Raw genomic sequence first — 17,138 nt, forward strand, 5'->3', positions numbered from 1 at the left:
CTTGCTCTTTGTACGTATTACTTCTAATAATAAAGCTAGTTTAATTAGAAAATGAAAGAAAACAAAGAACCAGTAATGTTCTGGGTATATTTGTACAGATAAAATAAATTCAAGTAGTCTGCACAGCAGAATTTACTTTTGACTGTTTAGATAATCCTTTTATTGAAATTTTACTTTTGTTGTACTTGACCATGAGTCATTTAGATCCTACTAGTTTCTTTCATTCTTATAAATCCTTATTGACCAGGAAACATAATCTCAAGTGAAATTTTTTGTTTAATAGTTCTTTCCTCTCCATATAGAAATTAGAGTTTTCAGTTGCCTGTAACTTTGAGATGAATTTCCAAAATGTGGCATTTACCTGTTCGTACAGAAAGGGATGAAAACCTGCAGTTTATGTAGAATTAAGTAAGACATAATTATAATAAATTTGTTATTAAGTGGTTTTAATTTCTAGAATCTTCTGTGTATTTTGTTCATGTATACTATATTATATTGTTAGGTATTTTTAGGCTAGAGTAAGTTTTAGTACCTCATACAGTATTTTTCGATTTCAGAATAATTTTGAATCTGAGGCGATAGGTCTATCTCAAGAGTAACCAAATCTTTGTTAATATACAGAAGTCAATTCAACAATAACTGTTTCTGTGACAACAGTAAGCATTTCCCTGACAGTTCCTTATTTCTTTTTCTCAAGTAGAACACTTGGTTTAATGCTTTTCCATTAATCAAATTATAGTTCTTAGGATCAAGAATGAGTTGAAGTCTGTGCTCAACCACCTTTTGGTAAATTTTTTTTTTATGGATGGACTTTTCTTATTTATGAAGTGAGTTGATTATGATTAATAGTAACAAATTCAGTACATAAAATCTTGCTTTTCCTTTGATGTTTACAGTAAAATTTGGAGACTATTTCTTTGGAAAGTAGATTTTGGCACCTGGATACCATAAACTTTTTTTTTTTTTTTAAAGTAAGCTCCACATCCAACATGGGGCTTGAATTCATGACTCTAAGATTTCACATACTCTACTGACTGAGCCAGCAGGTGCCTGGATACCATAAACTTTTTTATATTGCATATTTAAGTGACAAATTATCTGAGAAAACATTGAGTGACATGTTGTATATTCAAGATGATACAGTTAAAAAAAAGATGATACAGTTTTAATTGTCGTAGACTCTTGTTTTGAACTTGATAAATATTCTTTGTAGGCCACAGGTGAGAAAAGAGGTGCTTTGATTTAACATTTTATAATACTGATTTGTTTCTGTTTTTTTCTTGGATAAATATTTTTACCCCATAGGAGAGTTAGTGGCTGTATTTTGTTCCAGTGCTGATAAAGAATTTTTGGAGTTTTAGTTAAATGAACTATCGGTATTTACTGGATTAATTACATATCCTTCGGAGATACCACTTTCATTCCTGTAACGGTATGAACAGTCATAAAATTTAATGGTATTTCAGTTATTTTTCTTGAGCAGCAAATACATAGTTAACTGCAGGAACATATCTAAGTTAATATGAAATATCTTCTTTAGGTTTCAGGAAGTAACTCAAATTGTTGAATTATCTTTTCTGTTTACTTCTAATAGTTTATTTTAAAATTTTGATGTGCAATTTCTTTAGAAATTTACTTATATCGCACTGTATAATTACTGAGTGAAACTGACTTTACTGTTTCTTGGCAGAAAACTTTGAATTTATTGAAAGGTATTTCAGTTCTTACACATTCAATACTGATGTTTTTTGGATTTGAAATAACGTAAGGGAATAAAAAAGATTACAGGATATATAATAAAAGAACTAAGATATAACAAAGCTACTATTGAACAGTTCCACTTGTGAATGAAAGTCTGAAATGTAATTATTTTATTACTTTCATTTTATTGTAAGTAGACTAAAATCTGATCCAAAATGGAATTGGATATGAATTCCTTTGTTTGGCTTTCAGAGCCTCTGTTCTTGGGTCCCCAGACCATCCTTTTTAACCCACTGAGCCACCCAGGTGCCCCCCCCCTTTTTTTAAGATTTTATTTATTCATTTGACAGAGATCACAAGTAGGTAGACAGGCAGGGAGAGAGAGGAGGAAGCAGGCTCCCTGCTGAGCAGAGAGCCTGATGTGAGGCTCGATCTCAGGACCCTGGGATCACAGACCAACCTTTTTATATGAGAAAACTAGCACACATCTTGTGTTCTGGTCAGCCTATATCACCATATATTTTGATCCTGTATGTTCTTTTCTTAAGTGTGGTCCCTTACTCAGTCAACAGATAAATATTAAAGGTTACCAGTGAGCTGCTCATGATAAAGAGCCCTTTCTTTAAGGAACTCAATCTGCTTGGACAGACAGACATTTAATTTCTCTCAGTGAAATTTTACATTTGTCAATGTTGGGGACCTGCACATGTCTCTAGATGAATTTATTCTAAGTATTTTATATATGTATTTTTTAATTTTTAATTTTTTTTAGTGTTTTATATTTGTAAATGTAATTGTAATTTCAGTTTTTTCAGTTGTTCATTGCTGGTTTGTAGAAATATTTTGTATCCTGTGACTTTCTTAATTCACCTATCAGTTCTCTTAGTTCTAATAGAACATCCTTAGGATGTTCTGCCCAATAGATTGTCTGTAAATAGAGACCATTTTATTTAGTTTGATCTTTATGTTTCATTTTGTATGTGATTTTATTTTTTAATATAGTGTGTCTTAAGTGAAAATTATAAAACCAAAATAAGGCTACACATCAACAAAAAAGTTAATTTAGTGTGATGAATGATGTTACTTTGTTGAAACTAAATTACAGCTCTAAACATGAATTAGTCCTAATTCTAGGACTTCTTAGAATCATGTTATTACTCATTTGGACCTAAACTAACACATATTGTAGCTGTTCTCCACCATTTTTCACTATTTGAACTTACTCTTAACTCTTCCATTTTATAGTACACTTTGAGATTACTTGATCTTTGGTTGGTACAGATGAATTGTTTATAAATTACCAGACTGCATATACTTACTCAAACCTGAAATTCTTCTTTATTGTGTAAATGCACACTTGAGCACTGGAATCTTTTAAAGCAGTTTCTTTATTATAGTGTGGTCATGCAGAGGATCAAGAATGTTCCTTCTCACTTACATAGAAATGTAAGTTTAAAAAAATTGAAGAATTGGCTTCCCAAAACAGAGCCTCCAAAGCATAATCATTATCCTTTCCCTTGATAATTTTTTTTTTTAAATTTTGAATTTATTTTACAGTATGGAACTGATCTGTTTCCTTTGTATTCTTTGTCTTTTGCTTTCTTAATGCAAAATGATTGATCAAGTTTTTGGGATAGTGCAGGTCAGAAGCTTATCTCAGTATTAAAACACTTTAATGGATCTGGACAAATGTACAGGCTTTTGAACAGCTGGGGGTTTTATCCATCTGTTACTGCCCTTGTTTTGCTCTCTAGTGTGAAATTTTTCAGTCAGTAAGCCAATCTGAGTAGATTATATTCCTGGTAAGTAATTAATTTTCCTGAAGAATTGAATCTGTTATATATTAACTGTAGTCATTCTTTGTCTATAATTTTGTCTTTTTTTGAAACATGCCTATACCCCCACCCCCCCCCTTTTTTTTTTAATTTAAAAATGAAGTCTGATAATTTACTTGTTTTAACTTTGGGATGTAATTTTAACACTTTTCCCAATAAACATAAAAAGAAGCAGGGCAGCCATTAAATTAACAATACCCTGAAGAACATCTATGCATTTCATATTTCTATGGCAATATGATATTTAATATATTTGGGATTTGTATTTTTCTGGCTTTTTATTATGCTTTTTTAAAACTTCATTTTGAATAATTTTTAGATTTACAGAAATGTTACAAAGATAATACTGGATGTTTCTGTATGTCTAGTTTCTCCTAATATTGATATGTTACATAATGCTAATATGTTTATCCAAACTAAGAAATTAACATTGGTACAGTACTGTTAACTACAGATTTTTTTCCAGATTTCCCCACTTTTCCCACTAATGTCTATTTCTGTTGAATATCTGGAAACCCGGTTTTGCATTTAGTTTTTATGTCTCCTTAGTCTTCCCTAAGCTATGACAGACAATTCTTTGTCTTTCCTTGTCTCTCATGACTTTAACACTTTTGAAGACTACAGGGCACATGTTTTTTAAGGTGTCTTTCAGTGTCAGTTTACCTAATGCTTTCTCATAATTAGACTGAGTTTATGGGAAGAATACTGCATAACTGGTGTGTCCTTCTCAATCTAATTATAGATAATTTAATACTCAGTGATACTAATTTTGATTACTTGGTTTAGGTTGTATCTGCTAGACTTCTCTAATATAAGTATTTTTTTTCTCCCTTTGCATACTGTGTTCTTAGAAGCAAGTAAGAATATCCAGCCCCACACTTTAGAGGAGGAAAAGCAAGCCCTACCTCATGCAGGAAAGAATATTAAAAGAATTTGTGAAAATTTTTGTTACTTAGTTGTTATTTATTTGGCTCTTGTGTTTGTTCTTTTTCCTACTTCTAGAATATTTGTTTTGTCTTAGATCTATCCTACGGTTCTCTTATTTTTTTTTCTTTGTGATTTCTAGCTCTCTTTTTCTGCTTTGTAATTTGAGGTAATTTTTGGACTTAATATTCTACTCCTTAAATAAGGCAATGACCATTTTGAAGCCCTTTCATTCATCTACTGAAATTTTCAATTTGAAAGTCAGATTTTCAAGCTAGACAAAAGGTGTTTGTTGCATTTGGGTCTCAAGTGACTGCCTGCCTGCTTTCTCTCTTTTTGTCTCTCTTTTTCTACTCCCCCACCCCCACCAGGTATTCACTGGCTCTTTCAGCAGTTCTCTTTTATTGTACTTACATTCCTTGTGCTTATTCTCATTTTCTTTTTGGATGGTGAGACTTCTTAGATACACAGTTGCTTTTTCCCTTGTGGCTTATGTAGTCTCAGTTCTGGTTACTGAAATATCATTAATAGTGATAAACCTACCAGTGATTAAAAAGAAGTAAGTTATCTATTTGTAATGTTAAGGGCAAGCTTTTGGCTCTTCGGAGGACACTGAAGAAAATTTTGTTTTCCAGCTGTTTCCTAGGTAGGAAGTCTTAGCTCATCCATTATGCTCTGTCAAAAAGACATGGGTTAGCAAGTAAACTTCCTCCTGGAGCTCTTCTCCACCGGCCAAGTTCTGTGTCTAGGCCTTAGGTTCATACGTTGGTCTCCAGTGTCTACTCAGCTCAAAATGGGGAAGAAACCCTATACCAGAGATGAAAAGCCCTCAAATCTCCAAATCTGACTGGTTGAGGCCTAGCTGTATTATTAATGGAAAATGAGAGAAGGAGGGATCTCAGCAAATTGTTTTTTGAGTTGTCAGTCATTGTTAAAAGTGAAAATTCTGTGAGTCACTTTGGAAAGTTTGTGTCATAAAGAGTGTGTGTTTAAAGTGCCTTCTTCTGAACTATCACTAAAGACATAGACCTTTAGGTGTACTGGATAGGTGTACTTGACCATGCCTCCTTTGGTTTAATTCAGGTTTTTTCCTTCCTGTATTACTTCCCAACAACACACTAGTACATGTTATTTATGATGGCAGTTGTGTAATATGTATGTCATTTTAGAATAGCACAAGAAGTTATCACTGATAGCTCCATATTGCTTAATCTCATATTTCTAGTGGTCTGTAGTCAATAGCATGCCCATAGATCTCTCCTTATATTTAAATACTTATTTAATGTTAACAGTGTCAGGCTCAGTTCTAGATCTTGTTAATATAAATATGGGTTTTGTTGTCTTAAAGCCAAGGTATTGACCATATTCAGGAAGACCTGAGTTTTGTTGATGGACATTTATAATGCTAAGACTTCCAAATATGTATACACCCCCCGCCCTGGGCCTTTCCTCCTGTCTCCAGACTCATATGTCGAACTGCCTATTTGATATCTTCTCACAGCTGTCTAATAAGTATCTGAAATCTAACTCCCCTCTTTCTTTGCCTGCCCCAAACCTTCTCTATGTACAGGGCACCACTGCCCTTCCAGTTAAGGGGACTCATTCTTGACTCTTTCTTTCTTAAACTCTGTATCTAATCAGTTGATACATCAGTAAGTCAGTCTTGTTGATTCTGCTTTCAAAATGTATCTCAAAACCAAGCTCTACATCTTTCATCACCATCTAAGGGCTGTTATTATTGTTCTGGATTATTAACTGTGCTAGCCTTACTGGCCTTCCCAATCTCACCTTTGCTTCTCTACACAGTTACCAGCAAAACAGCCTTAGAAGAGATCCTTTTGTGACAAGTGAGACTAAACTGTTACTTTTTCATTCTTCTCTTGACACTGTTAGTATCAAAGTATTGCTACCCTCAAAATACTCAGGAGATGCTCCCCCTTTTTCTAGTCTCTGGAATAGTTGGTGTTAGTTTAGAATGATCAGTTCTAGGACAATTAATTAAATGTACATCTAAAACCATGTGAGTCTGGGGGCTCTTGGTTGGCTTTTGATCTCAGGGTCTTGGGTTTGAGCCCCAGCGTTAGGTGTAGAGATTACATACGTGCATGCATGCATACATACTTACATAGGTACATAACAAAAACACGAGCCTGATGGGTTTTTGTGTGGGGTAGTTTTTAATTGTTGATTTATGTTCTTTAGTTATTATAAGTCACTTCTGCAGGTTTTCTGTTTATTCTTGAATTTAGTTTGGTAAATTGTATGTAGGTAAATTATATTTTTAAGAAGTTGTTTTAAGGTTTTTTTCATATTGGCATGAATAGTATTTTTATTTTTTAGTTGTATCAGTCTTCATGATACTAAATGTATCTTCGTTTTAAATCAGTCCTTCCAGAGATTTTTGTTGCTAGGTTTTTTTCCCTCTCCAGACACTAGCTTTTCCCTGCAAACACCAATTTTTATTCTCTTTGGTTCTATTTATTCTTGTTTTCTGTTTCATTATTTTCTGCTGCAATCTGATTTCATTCCTTCTACTTTTGGGGACTTATTACTCATTTCCTAACATACTGAGTTGGATGATAGCTCATTACTTTTGAGCCTTTTTTTATTCTTTTCAGTTTTGCACATGTACATTCCTAAGTGTTTGGTGGGCCATAGACTAAGCATTTTCATTGTACTGATGTAAAAATTTTTGAATTTCCATTATGATTTTTGGGGAGACTTTTAGGAGTGTGTTTTTAGAATTTCCAAATGTTGGTAAGGTGTTTTGTTGTTGTTTACCTGTTTTGCTTCTAAAATTGATGTCAGAAAATGTGATGTTGTATGACGTGGACTCTTCAGTATTTATTGAGATTTGCTTTCCAGTCTGACATATAGTCACCTTTTGTGGTGGTTCATTGTGTACCCTGTAATTGCCTCGGTTTTCTGTATTATGTATATGCAGCCTATATTTTTACTAATATTTCCATTTTACCAATTACAGAGAAATGTGTTAAATTCTCCTGCTGTAATGAGAAGCCAGTCAAATTTTCTTTATAATTCTGACAACTTCTAATGTATGTAAAGTTTTTTTAGTTTAATATTGTGTCACAGCTTATTTTAAAAATGTCTGTTATTTAGTATGTAGTGACCATTTTATCTCCCAACAATGGTTTTTGCCTTTAAATCAGTTTTGTCTGGTAGTAATATAATTCTGTCAGTCTTTAGTTGGTTTGTGTCGTCTTATGTCTTTTCATTACTTTTAACTTTGTGTCATTATGTTTTAGGTTATTTTCTTGTAATCATGTATAACTGGATTTTTGAAGCATTGAATTGTTTTCATTGGTGAACATACATTTTTTTGATGCTTGATATAAATGTGTATTTTCTGTCTTATTTTGTACTTTCTAATTAAATGTAGATCATTCAAGCCCCCCGCCCCCGACCCATCTGTTCTATTGGATTGATTTTTTTTTTTCCTCTTTTTCTGTCCACTGAGTTGGAAGTTACACATTACACACATAGATTTATTATAGTACATGTGTAATTTTACATATTTTAAATTTGATCCAGTTAAAGTGCATAGTTGATTACTGTTCAAACTGAAATAGCATCTCTAACTTCTATTTAAGTAATACATAATCCTCATTGATACAGCTGATCATCTTCCTTCAGTTAAATTTCTCATTGTCTTACATATCCTTAAATAGTGCCATTTTTTTTTTGTCTGTACTTTTGGGGCTCTTCGTGGAGTTGATGAATTTCTCTAGATTTTTATATCTGGCTAATTAGAGCAGGTTTCAAAATTTTTCATACAAATCTATTTGTTTCCTTCAGTTTAAAACTGGATTTTATGTTTAGGCTGTTTTTTTCTAAGCGCTTAGGGCCTTTGTAAAATTAAACTGTAGCTCCCCAGTACCAAATTATCTTTTGTTTTTTTTATGTTGTTGGATTTTTGTTTTTATCCTTTTGAAATGTGATTTAATTAGGTAGCTTTGTGTCTGCTTTCATTTTGTTTTATTTAATTTCAGAGTCTTTCACTGATAATGTGTGTATAAAATGATTTGTAGCTATCATGTGGTAGGGCATTTATTTGATTAGCTTTCTGTATAAGTAGTGTTCTTCAAGTTCTAGGAGTAAATTAAAATAAAAAAGAAAGGAATTTAGTAACAAAGAACTTGAAAAGTTCTCTTTGGAATGTAAAATACAGTTTTCTGATGCTGTCACAGGATGGGAACTTATTTTGACCAGTTGCAAAGTGCATTCATATTTATTATAGAACATGTAATGCTTTTGGGAATATAAAATGGGAGTAGTGAAAACAGAGAGTGAGTCTTATAATTTGTTTAAACACAGGTGGTTTTCAAAGTGTGTTCTCTGGACCAGCAGTGTCTGGATCACCTGTGAACTTGTTTAAAATAAAAACTTACAGGGGCACCTGGATGGCTCAGTCGGTGAAGCATCTGCCTTTGGCTGGATCATGATCCCAGGGTCCTGGGATACATCTACACATCTGGCTCCCTGCTTGGTGTGGAGCCTGCTTCTCCGTCTCCCTCCTTCACCCCCTGCTTGTGGCTCTCTCTCTGTCAAATAAATAAAATCTTGAAAAATAATAAAAAAAGATGGTGCAAACAGACTACATGATGCTTGCACTTGATAGACATGCACAACACTGGTCATCCTTTTTTCACAGGCAGAAGTACTATAGATAAATATTTGGTTAATAAACATTGATAAAACATCACTCAGTTTAATTTTTGTTCAAGGGATTTCCACTTAAAGGAAATAATAAGTAATCATGTTTCTTGATAGGGAAAAGTTACAATATGATGAATGTGAGAATGTGATATAGAGGAAGTTTGTGATTCACGGTATTTTTTAGTTACTACTAGAATCTTAACGTAATACAACTTGAATGCAATTTAATGCAACTCTTCCTTTCCTCCTAACTCTGCTTAGCCAAAAGTTTTCATATTGCTTCAGAGGCCTTTTTGTCTGTTTTGATACCTCACCATTAAAAACTCATTGAAAGGCCTAAAAACACATTTCATATTCTCTCCTTAAACAAAATTTCTTGGGGTTAGGGCTGTGGAGAGGGCCATACTCTCCTGAAATAGGTCTTTGTGTTTGGATTGCTTAATTTTGAAATGTTTCATGGTAATCAGCCCTCTATGGTTGTGTGCAGGTAAATCTTTTTTACTTACTCCAGTTAGTATTTGAAGAAATTTTTATGAAGATGGTTTGCATTATAGTACAAATAATTTAAATTTTTAAATAATGGTAGTGTTTTATTAAAATTCTTTGTGTTTTTCTTTCAGGAGAGAAATAGAAACAAACAATAACCATATGAAGATGTCCTGTTAGAATTACAACACTAATGATGTAGACTCTGGAAATGCCTAATAAGTCAAAGAAGACATTATTAAAGCTTTTTTTCTGCTTAAGGTGACATCTTTGAACTCTAACACAGAATTGACTCTTCTTGTAATGGTTTTCATCAGCGCATCTGCCCTTATACTCTCACCAAACACACTTGAGAATTGTAACTTCGTCAAGCACTTTCTGTCCTGAAGCTTTTACCAGTATCTGCTGTCTTTTGTAATTATGCATCCTAGCTAAGGCACAGAAGACTGAATGAATGCAAGGATTCATTAACTCTTTGAATTTGTTAAATACTAACAGTTAACCATTAGAAGTGGTTCAATGATGTAAGAGTCACACTGCTTCAACTTTTTCTTTGTTGTAGTTTTTAAATTGTCAATTTTTAGCTCTTTGACAGATTAAAAGCAAAATAATCATGCCATATTTAGTCCTGGAGTTCAAGTCTAAATGTTTATGTGAAAAATTATTGTAGTAAACTTTTAATATGGCAAAGCAACCTTAAGCTCTATTTTAGCCAAATGAAACATAATCTGAAATTATATTAGAACATTTCCCTTGTCTTCAAACTGTTTGGTGTAACAGAATATTGATATGCAGCTTGGTGGATTTCACCAATTAATGCACATTCTTCTCCCCTCCTTCCCCCAATAATATGTATACTGAAAAATGTGCATTTGTCTGAGGAATTATTTTGTTTGCTACCACTTAATGAATCTCAAAATTTTGAGTAAATGTACCTCAGTCTAATCAGACTTTTTATGACCTTTATAACTACATTTAAAACCCTTAATTCCTATTTCTGGGTGTTTGCGAGCCTGATTGCTATCATGAAGTAAAAATTTATTACTCTAGGTATTCACTAGCTAAATAAACATAGTTCTTGTTTAGCAAGCATATACTGTTCCTCAACTCTTTTCTCCAGCTTTTGCAGTGTCCTGGCATCCTTAAAATACTTTGAAAATATGGCCTTGATCCATGGATTAAATCAGTATCTAAGTGAATGTGTTGATGTTTTATTGATCAGATCTATATAAATGGGAATACAGCATATATCTGGGTATTCTTATAGTTATCTTTTTAACATCTTATCTTTTTCATTAATTACATATCAACATTAATTTTGTAACTTGAAACAAATTGATTTTGTATAATTAAATGTGTCAAGCATCTGTATTAACTGATTTGGTGGCATAAGGTTATGAAGATAATGTACCGCCCCTTATATTACTGTTCCAAAAGGAGAAAACTATGTAGAAAGATACATTAAGGGTGAAAATAGCAATATAGTAGATTTGAATACCTTGATGTTTTGCATTACTCCATTTATGTTTACATCATGTTTAGAAATGTTTTCATTTACTATGGTCTTTGGTCACTTCAATTCAAAAATTTAGTGACAGATATTTCTTTGAGGCTTTCATTTATATAATTTTTTTGTACAATGTTTTCTTAAATGTACAAATACTGTATTCAAGTGGGAAAAAGTACAGTATTTGTAATAATTTTAGCTACTTCACAGTTCTTTGGTAGTCCCAGTGTAGTTTTATCAGTGTTTACTGAAGGGAACATCAAATGTTAATGGTGTATTACAGAATAAAGTCTTTCTTAAAGGAAAATTGCACCTATTTTACCTTTTTAAGAGTAAGCCATGAAATCTTGTAACATGTCTCTTAACTATTTATAATGAAAATGGGCATTTGGGTATAGTCACCATAGCAATGGTCTACATCCCTAAGATTATATAGGTAGGACATGTCAAAGATGACTGTTGTCACTCTGGAGGTCCTATTAGACAAAACTGTAAAGGGGTGACCTTGTAGGAAGGGTCTGAGTCCTCTCTCTGAGGTTCTCTTTTTCTTGGTGCTTTATTAGTGACTCTGAATATTTTTATAAAACTAGTTACATTATAAGTGGATTCAAACTTGTTTAATTTACATTAAGTTTCTATGTAAGAAGTGTCACTCTCAGCAAGCAGGCTGATTGCAGTAGCAGACTCTGATGTCAGATGTAGTTGAGTAGTCTATTCATGGTGAGGAATACATCCCAGTGCCTTTAACCTGGATTTCTAATATTAAGTGAAATGGGTGCAGCATTCCTTTGGGTGGGGGGGGGGAACAAAATAACAAAACAAAAAAACTTTTTTCAAAATTGGTATTTTTTTTTCTCATTTAAGTTTTCTTCAGAGCACCTGCCTTCTCTTCCTCTTTGGTCTGTCAGTGTATGGCAAAAAAAGTTTTTTTCTCTAAGCGAAATTATTACAGATTGTCTCAATAGCACAACTAACTAAATATTTCTTAACTGTAGGGACCAAAAGGAAGAGAACCTGGGCTCTACAGCAGGAGACACATCATCAAATGTTGGAATAATCACAAATTAAGACATTATTGGCCCAGCAAATTTCTTGCTTAATATTTTTCCAAGATCTGGTTTGATTGTTTCTAATTAAAGTTATCGTATGTGGGTATTTTATTTTGAAAGGTATTATAGTTTGTATATTTAACAGTAAGGGGGAAAATGTAACCAAAATTAGTATTCTTTCTCTATACATATTGGTACTTGAAGATTCCTTTCAGAAGAAACCCCAGCCTTTTCCTAATTTTTAGTACTTAATTCCTCATTTTAACTTGAGTGATCTTTCTAATTAAAAAGCTGTGTTCTTTTTGAATACCATGCATGGGGGTTAAGCTGATGTTAAAACAGTTTGCAATAAAAAAGAATCAGCTTAAATCATTTAATCATTTCAAGTGCATTCTGCATCCTATAAAAATAAGTTTGAAAAACTTAAGAGAATTGTGTTTTCATTAAGTTTTGCATATCTTTTGTTATGCCATGTAAATTCCCTTCTTTTTCGTATGATTAAAGAAAGGTTATGATAAAATGATTAGTTCATTTACATTCACTTGTAGCAATTACATGAGAAATTGAATTTTGTCGTGTTTGGGTTTGTTCATTCCTGTGAATGATGGTACAGTTAGGTGAGATTTTCTGTTATGGTACCCAAACTCACCATTTGGTCCTCTTTAATCTTTGAGGGTTTCAATAAAAATTGTTCACTCATATCTGTGTTTTTTCCATTTTATCTTCAAAAATATGTATTGCCTGCCCTATTATGGATTTCCTGATTGACGGTTCTCTCGAGTACAAATAGATTGTATCACTTGTTTTAGTTGGCCATTTAAATTAACTGAGGAAATTAAAGAGAGGGGGATAACAGTTTATCCTAATCTTTATCCACTCCAGTGAGCTTATTCAATTACATGCTCTTAATACTAAACTTAGAGAGCAAAAGAGAAAGAGGCCTATTTGTTTTCATGTAATAGGAGGAAGTGGTGGTACCAGCTGTCTAATAACCCTAATCCCCCATTCTTGGTACCAAGGAATGCTTTTCTAACAGTCTTTAAGTTATCCTTTGGGATAGATCGAGCTTATGTAGATCGTGATGAATCTGGCTGGTGCATTGATTATTGGCTGGGCTCTAAGGTACTTGTTCTGATGGGGGAAGAAACTAAAGAGTTTTGTGCTGTCACAACTTAGATTTGTAGAACATTGATGGCATGTGATGGGGGCACAGTTTAACAGATTCACCCCAGGTGTCCCACACTGGCATCATCAGAAACCTCCTTTTTACTGGTCATTTCCTAAAGGGAGGGTTTGCATCTCATCAGCATATTTATATTCAAGGCTACTCATTTGTTGGGACCCTAATTCTTACCTGCCTGGCTTTATCTTGCTTAGTGATGCTAGGTTTAGTAAGTCTAGTCTAGGAACTAAAATATTGTAGTCCGAAGTTAGGCTAACTCAAGGCTTTCTAAGTACAGTACTTGTAATTGCATGATCTTGAGGTATACTCTTTTCTCATTACTTTTGGTGTATTAGTGAAAAGTAGAACTATGTATCACCTACACGTGGTAGTAGCAGTTTAAATACAGTTTATTTTTAAAATACCGCACTAAGTTCAGAATTTGTCTACTCTCTAATTTGAGTTGCCTGTGCAGCATTGGGACTAAATGTAAATGAAACACTATTTTTGTAAAACCTAGAATGCAAGGAAGATATAAGTGCAGTTCATAACACTGACCGGTCATCCCTTCCTGCCACCCTACTTGCGCGTCAAAAGAATACCCCTTACATAGAACACACTTAGGGATGTAGATATTTGAATGTTGTTTAGAAACATTATTGGCTCTATCTGACATGTCTGTAATCAGAATGGAATTATTGTATAGTTGAAGATCTTAGAATTGAAAGTTGAAAGACCAGACTTTGAGTTACTTCTAACTGGTAGGTCGATACTGAGCAAATTTCCTTTGTTTCAGTGCACTTACCAAGAGATTAGTGTAGAATGCCTCCAAGTTCTGAAGTTTTATAATTTATGATTTTTTAAAAGATTTTATTTATTTATTTGAGACAGAGCACAAGGAAGAGCAGAGGGAGAAGCAGACTCTCCGCTGAGCAGGGAGCCTGGTGTGGGGCTCAGTCCTGGGACCCCTGAGACCATGACCTGAGCCACCCACCCACCTCTATAATTTATGATTTCAGTAGCTTTGTACACTGTGACTTACTTTAGCAGTGGTGAATGTTAGGTCTTTTGAAAAGTTTGGAAACCAATATAATTTTTAATAGTCATCCTTTATTTTCAGAATATAAGTAATGAAGACCCCAAGTTAGATTTATTTATTTTATTTGATGGTAATATGACCACTGCTTCCCTTCAGTGAATTTTGAAGTTCAGTGGTACAAAATCTCCATCTTTTCCATAGTATTGCTAAAAAGAGACAAGGGAATGTCTTCAAAGAAATCCAAAGTTTTTTGTTTTTGTTTTTTCATATTACTGCCATTTTACATTATCCTTATGGATTTTTTTAATCCAGTTTTTTTTAGAATAGTTTTACAGAAAAGTTGGGGAGATAGGACAGAGCTCCGATATACCTTGCACCCAGCTTTCCTTATTAACATCTTACATTAATATGGTATGTTTGTTACAATTAATAGACCAATTTTTATGGTACATTATCATACTTCGCTTGAGATTTTTAAAGTTTTACCTAATGTCCATTTTCTAGTCTGGGTTGCCATCAAGGCTAGCACATTACCTTTAGTTGGCCATGTCTTCGTAGGTTCCTCTTGGGTGTGGTGGTTTCTCGGTCTTATTTTTGAAGATCTTGACAGTACTGAGTACTAGTCAGATATTTTGTAGAATGGCTCTCTGGAATTTTATCTCACAATTTTCTTAGGATTTGACTGAGGTTATGAATTTTGGGAGGGGGAATTACCCCATAGGGAAATTGCCATTTCCATCACATCGTATCGAAGATGCATAGCCCCGGCATATGCTCGTTGATGTTGACCTTGGTCACCTGGCCGAGGTGGTGTTTCTCCATTGTAAAGTCACTCTTTCTCCTTGCTGAACTGTGCTCCTGAAGAGTCATAGTCTACACTTCAGTGGGCAGTTGTGTTCCCCCTTATCCCCGTATTTTTGAAGAAGAATATAAGAATATATTTTATTACTACTTAGCCTCATCCCAGCAGGCTGTGTCAATGCATTTTCCTTTTTGCTTGTATCATTTTAGAACTTTATTTTCACTTTCTCCTTTTTTCAATAGAACAATTGTATATTGGAGGAATTCCAATGGAGGAATTCTAATTCATACCTACTCCCTGAGTTCTAAATCTGTATAGAGCGATGATTTTAACAAAGGGATTGAAGATATATTAAATAATTTTTTTTTTAAGATTTTGTTTATTTGACAGAGATCACAAGTAGGCAGGCAGAGAGAGAGGGAGAAGCAGGCTCCCCATTGAGCAGAGAGCCCAATGTGGGGCTTGATCCCTAGGACCTGGAGATCGTGACCTGACCCGAAGGCAGAGGCCTAACCCACCGAGCCACCCAGGTGCCCCTTAAATAAATCTTAATAAAGGAGATTTAGATAAAGGCAAAATATCTTGATCTTAAGTATAAGTAAGAACAGATGGTCAAATCTGAACAAATTCAGATTTGGCTGGGTTGAAAGCCCCGAGTTCAGAGCTAAATAGTTAGGTTACAGTGCTTCTTTCCATTAAAAAGAAAGAGTGATTTAAATAGCTTGGCATCTGTCTTTTGATGGAATTCTTTTGAAATAACTTCTGAGTCTGCTGCATAATATTCTGGCAAAGAGCATGGACTTTGGAGGCCTACAGACTTGTCCTTAAATTCTAGGTCCATTAAACTAGATCCAAGCCTAGATTTCCTCATCAATTAAAAAATTAAAAAATAAAAGAATGAAAATATATCCTTTTTCAGAAGGATTAAATGCGGTAATACTCAGAAAGTGCTTAGCACAATCCCTGGACCTGTGGCAAATCTTCAAATATTAACTGCTCTTTTTTATTCAGAATTTAGAGATTAGGAGGATTTAGAATTTATTGATTGCCATTGAAGATTTCTCAGGGTAAATCTTCACTAACATGCAGTTTAGAGGTTGTAGAAAACTGATTACTTTCAATTCATAATGTTCTATTACTGAGATCCTGAGACACAGTCACTTCCTGAATAAAGCTTAAATTATCATGTATCTTTGTTTTGCCAACTTTTGGTTTCCAGAGTTTTAACTGACTGTCAGCCATCCTTTTTCTAAATAAGTAAAATATAACAACATAAAATTAGTTTCTATCTGGCTAGAGCAGAGCAGATGGCAGAACCAAAGGCAAATTAGACCAAAAAGAAAGCAAATATTGGGGAATAACATAAGAAAACCTATAAACAATAGAAGAACACTGAAGCCAAAGATGAAAGTTAGATCTTAAGAAGTTTTTTTACTTTGTTACAGACACTCCTTGATATTGATACCATTTAAGTGTGTTAGTATCCAATGACAACGCTAAAACAATGTAGTAATGAGTTTGATGCCTTTTATTCAAGGGAAAATAATCCATGGATTAGGCAGTACAGTGCCTCCCAAGCAGCGGAGCACGCTTCCTGAAGGATTTTGGGCAAGTGCCAGTTTTATAGAACGCTGGAAGAGGCAGGAGGGAAACAGGTCATGACTGGTTAGCAGGTCCTTTTTTCTAGGGTAAGGTGAGCGAGCTAGGTTGAGTTGGAGGACTGTGATTGGTGTGTGTGCGGTTTCCTTGACAGGTGTCTCAGGTGTAAGTGCAGGCCTACTTGGGTTCAGTTTCCTCACAGCCTGGCCACTGGGGCAGCCTCCATTTTGTGGGTGCCAAAATACAAATCAACTATCATTAATAAATAGTAAGGGCTTCATCATGAATGGTAACAATTTAGAATGAAAACACTAATGTGTATGTGTTACCTCCTTGTTTTATCAGCTATACTGTGCA

The 17,138-nt window shown here is 34.0% G+C and overlaps 1 protein-coding gene across 6 annotated transcripts in view; it reads left to right on the forward strand.

Moving 5' to 3' along the window:
- Positions 1–12,880, forward strand: part of YTHDF3 (YTH N6-methyladenosine RNA binding protein 3) — a 39,026-nt gene extending 26,146 nt beyond the window's left edge. For all 6 annotated transcript variants that reach the window (XM_032882634.1, XM_032882633.1, XM_032882636.1 and 3 more), the window contains one exon: positions 9,758–12,880. In XM_032882634.1, the coding sequence (XP_032738525.1) occupies positions 9,758–9,781 (24 nt within the window). In that variant the 3' untranslated portion in view covers positions 9,782–12,880. The remainder of the gene's footprint in view (positions 1–9,757) is intronic.
- The last annotated feature ends 4,258 nt before the right edge of the window (positions 12,881–17,138 follow it).

The sequence above is a fragment of the Lontra canadensis genome, unplaced genomic scaffold (genome assembly GCF_010015895.1).
Source record: "Lontra canadensis isolate GAN:19392208 unplaced genomic scaffold, GSC_riverotter_1.0 scaffold83, whole genome shotgun sequence".
NCBI lineage: Eukaryota > Metazoa > Chordata > Mammalia > Carnivora > Mustelidae > Lontra > Lontra canadensis.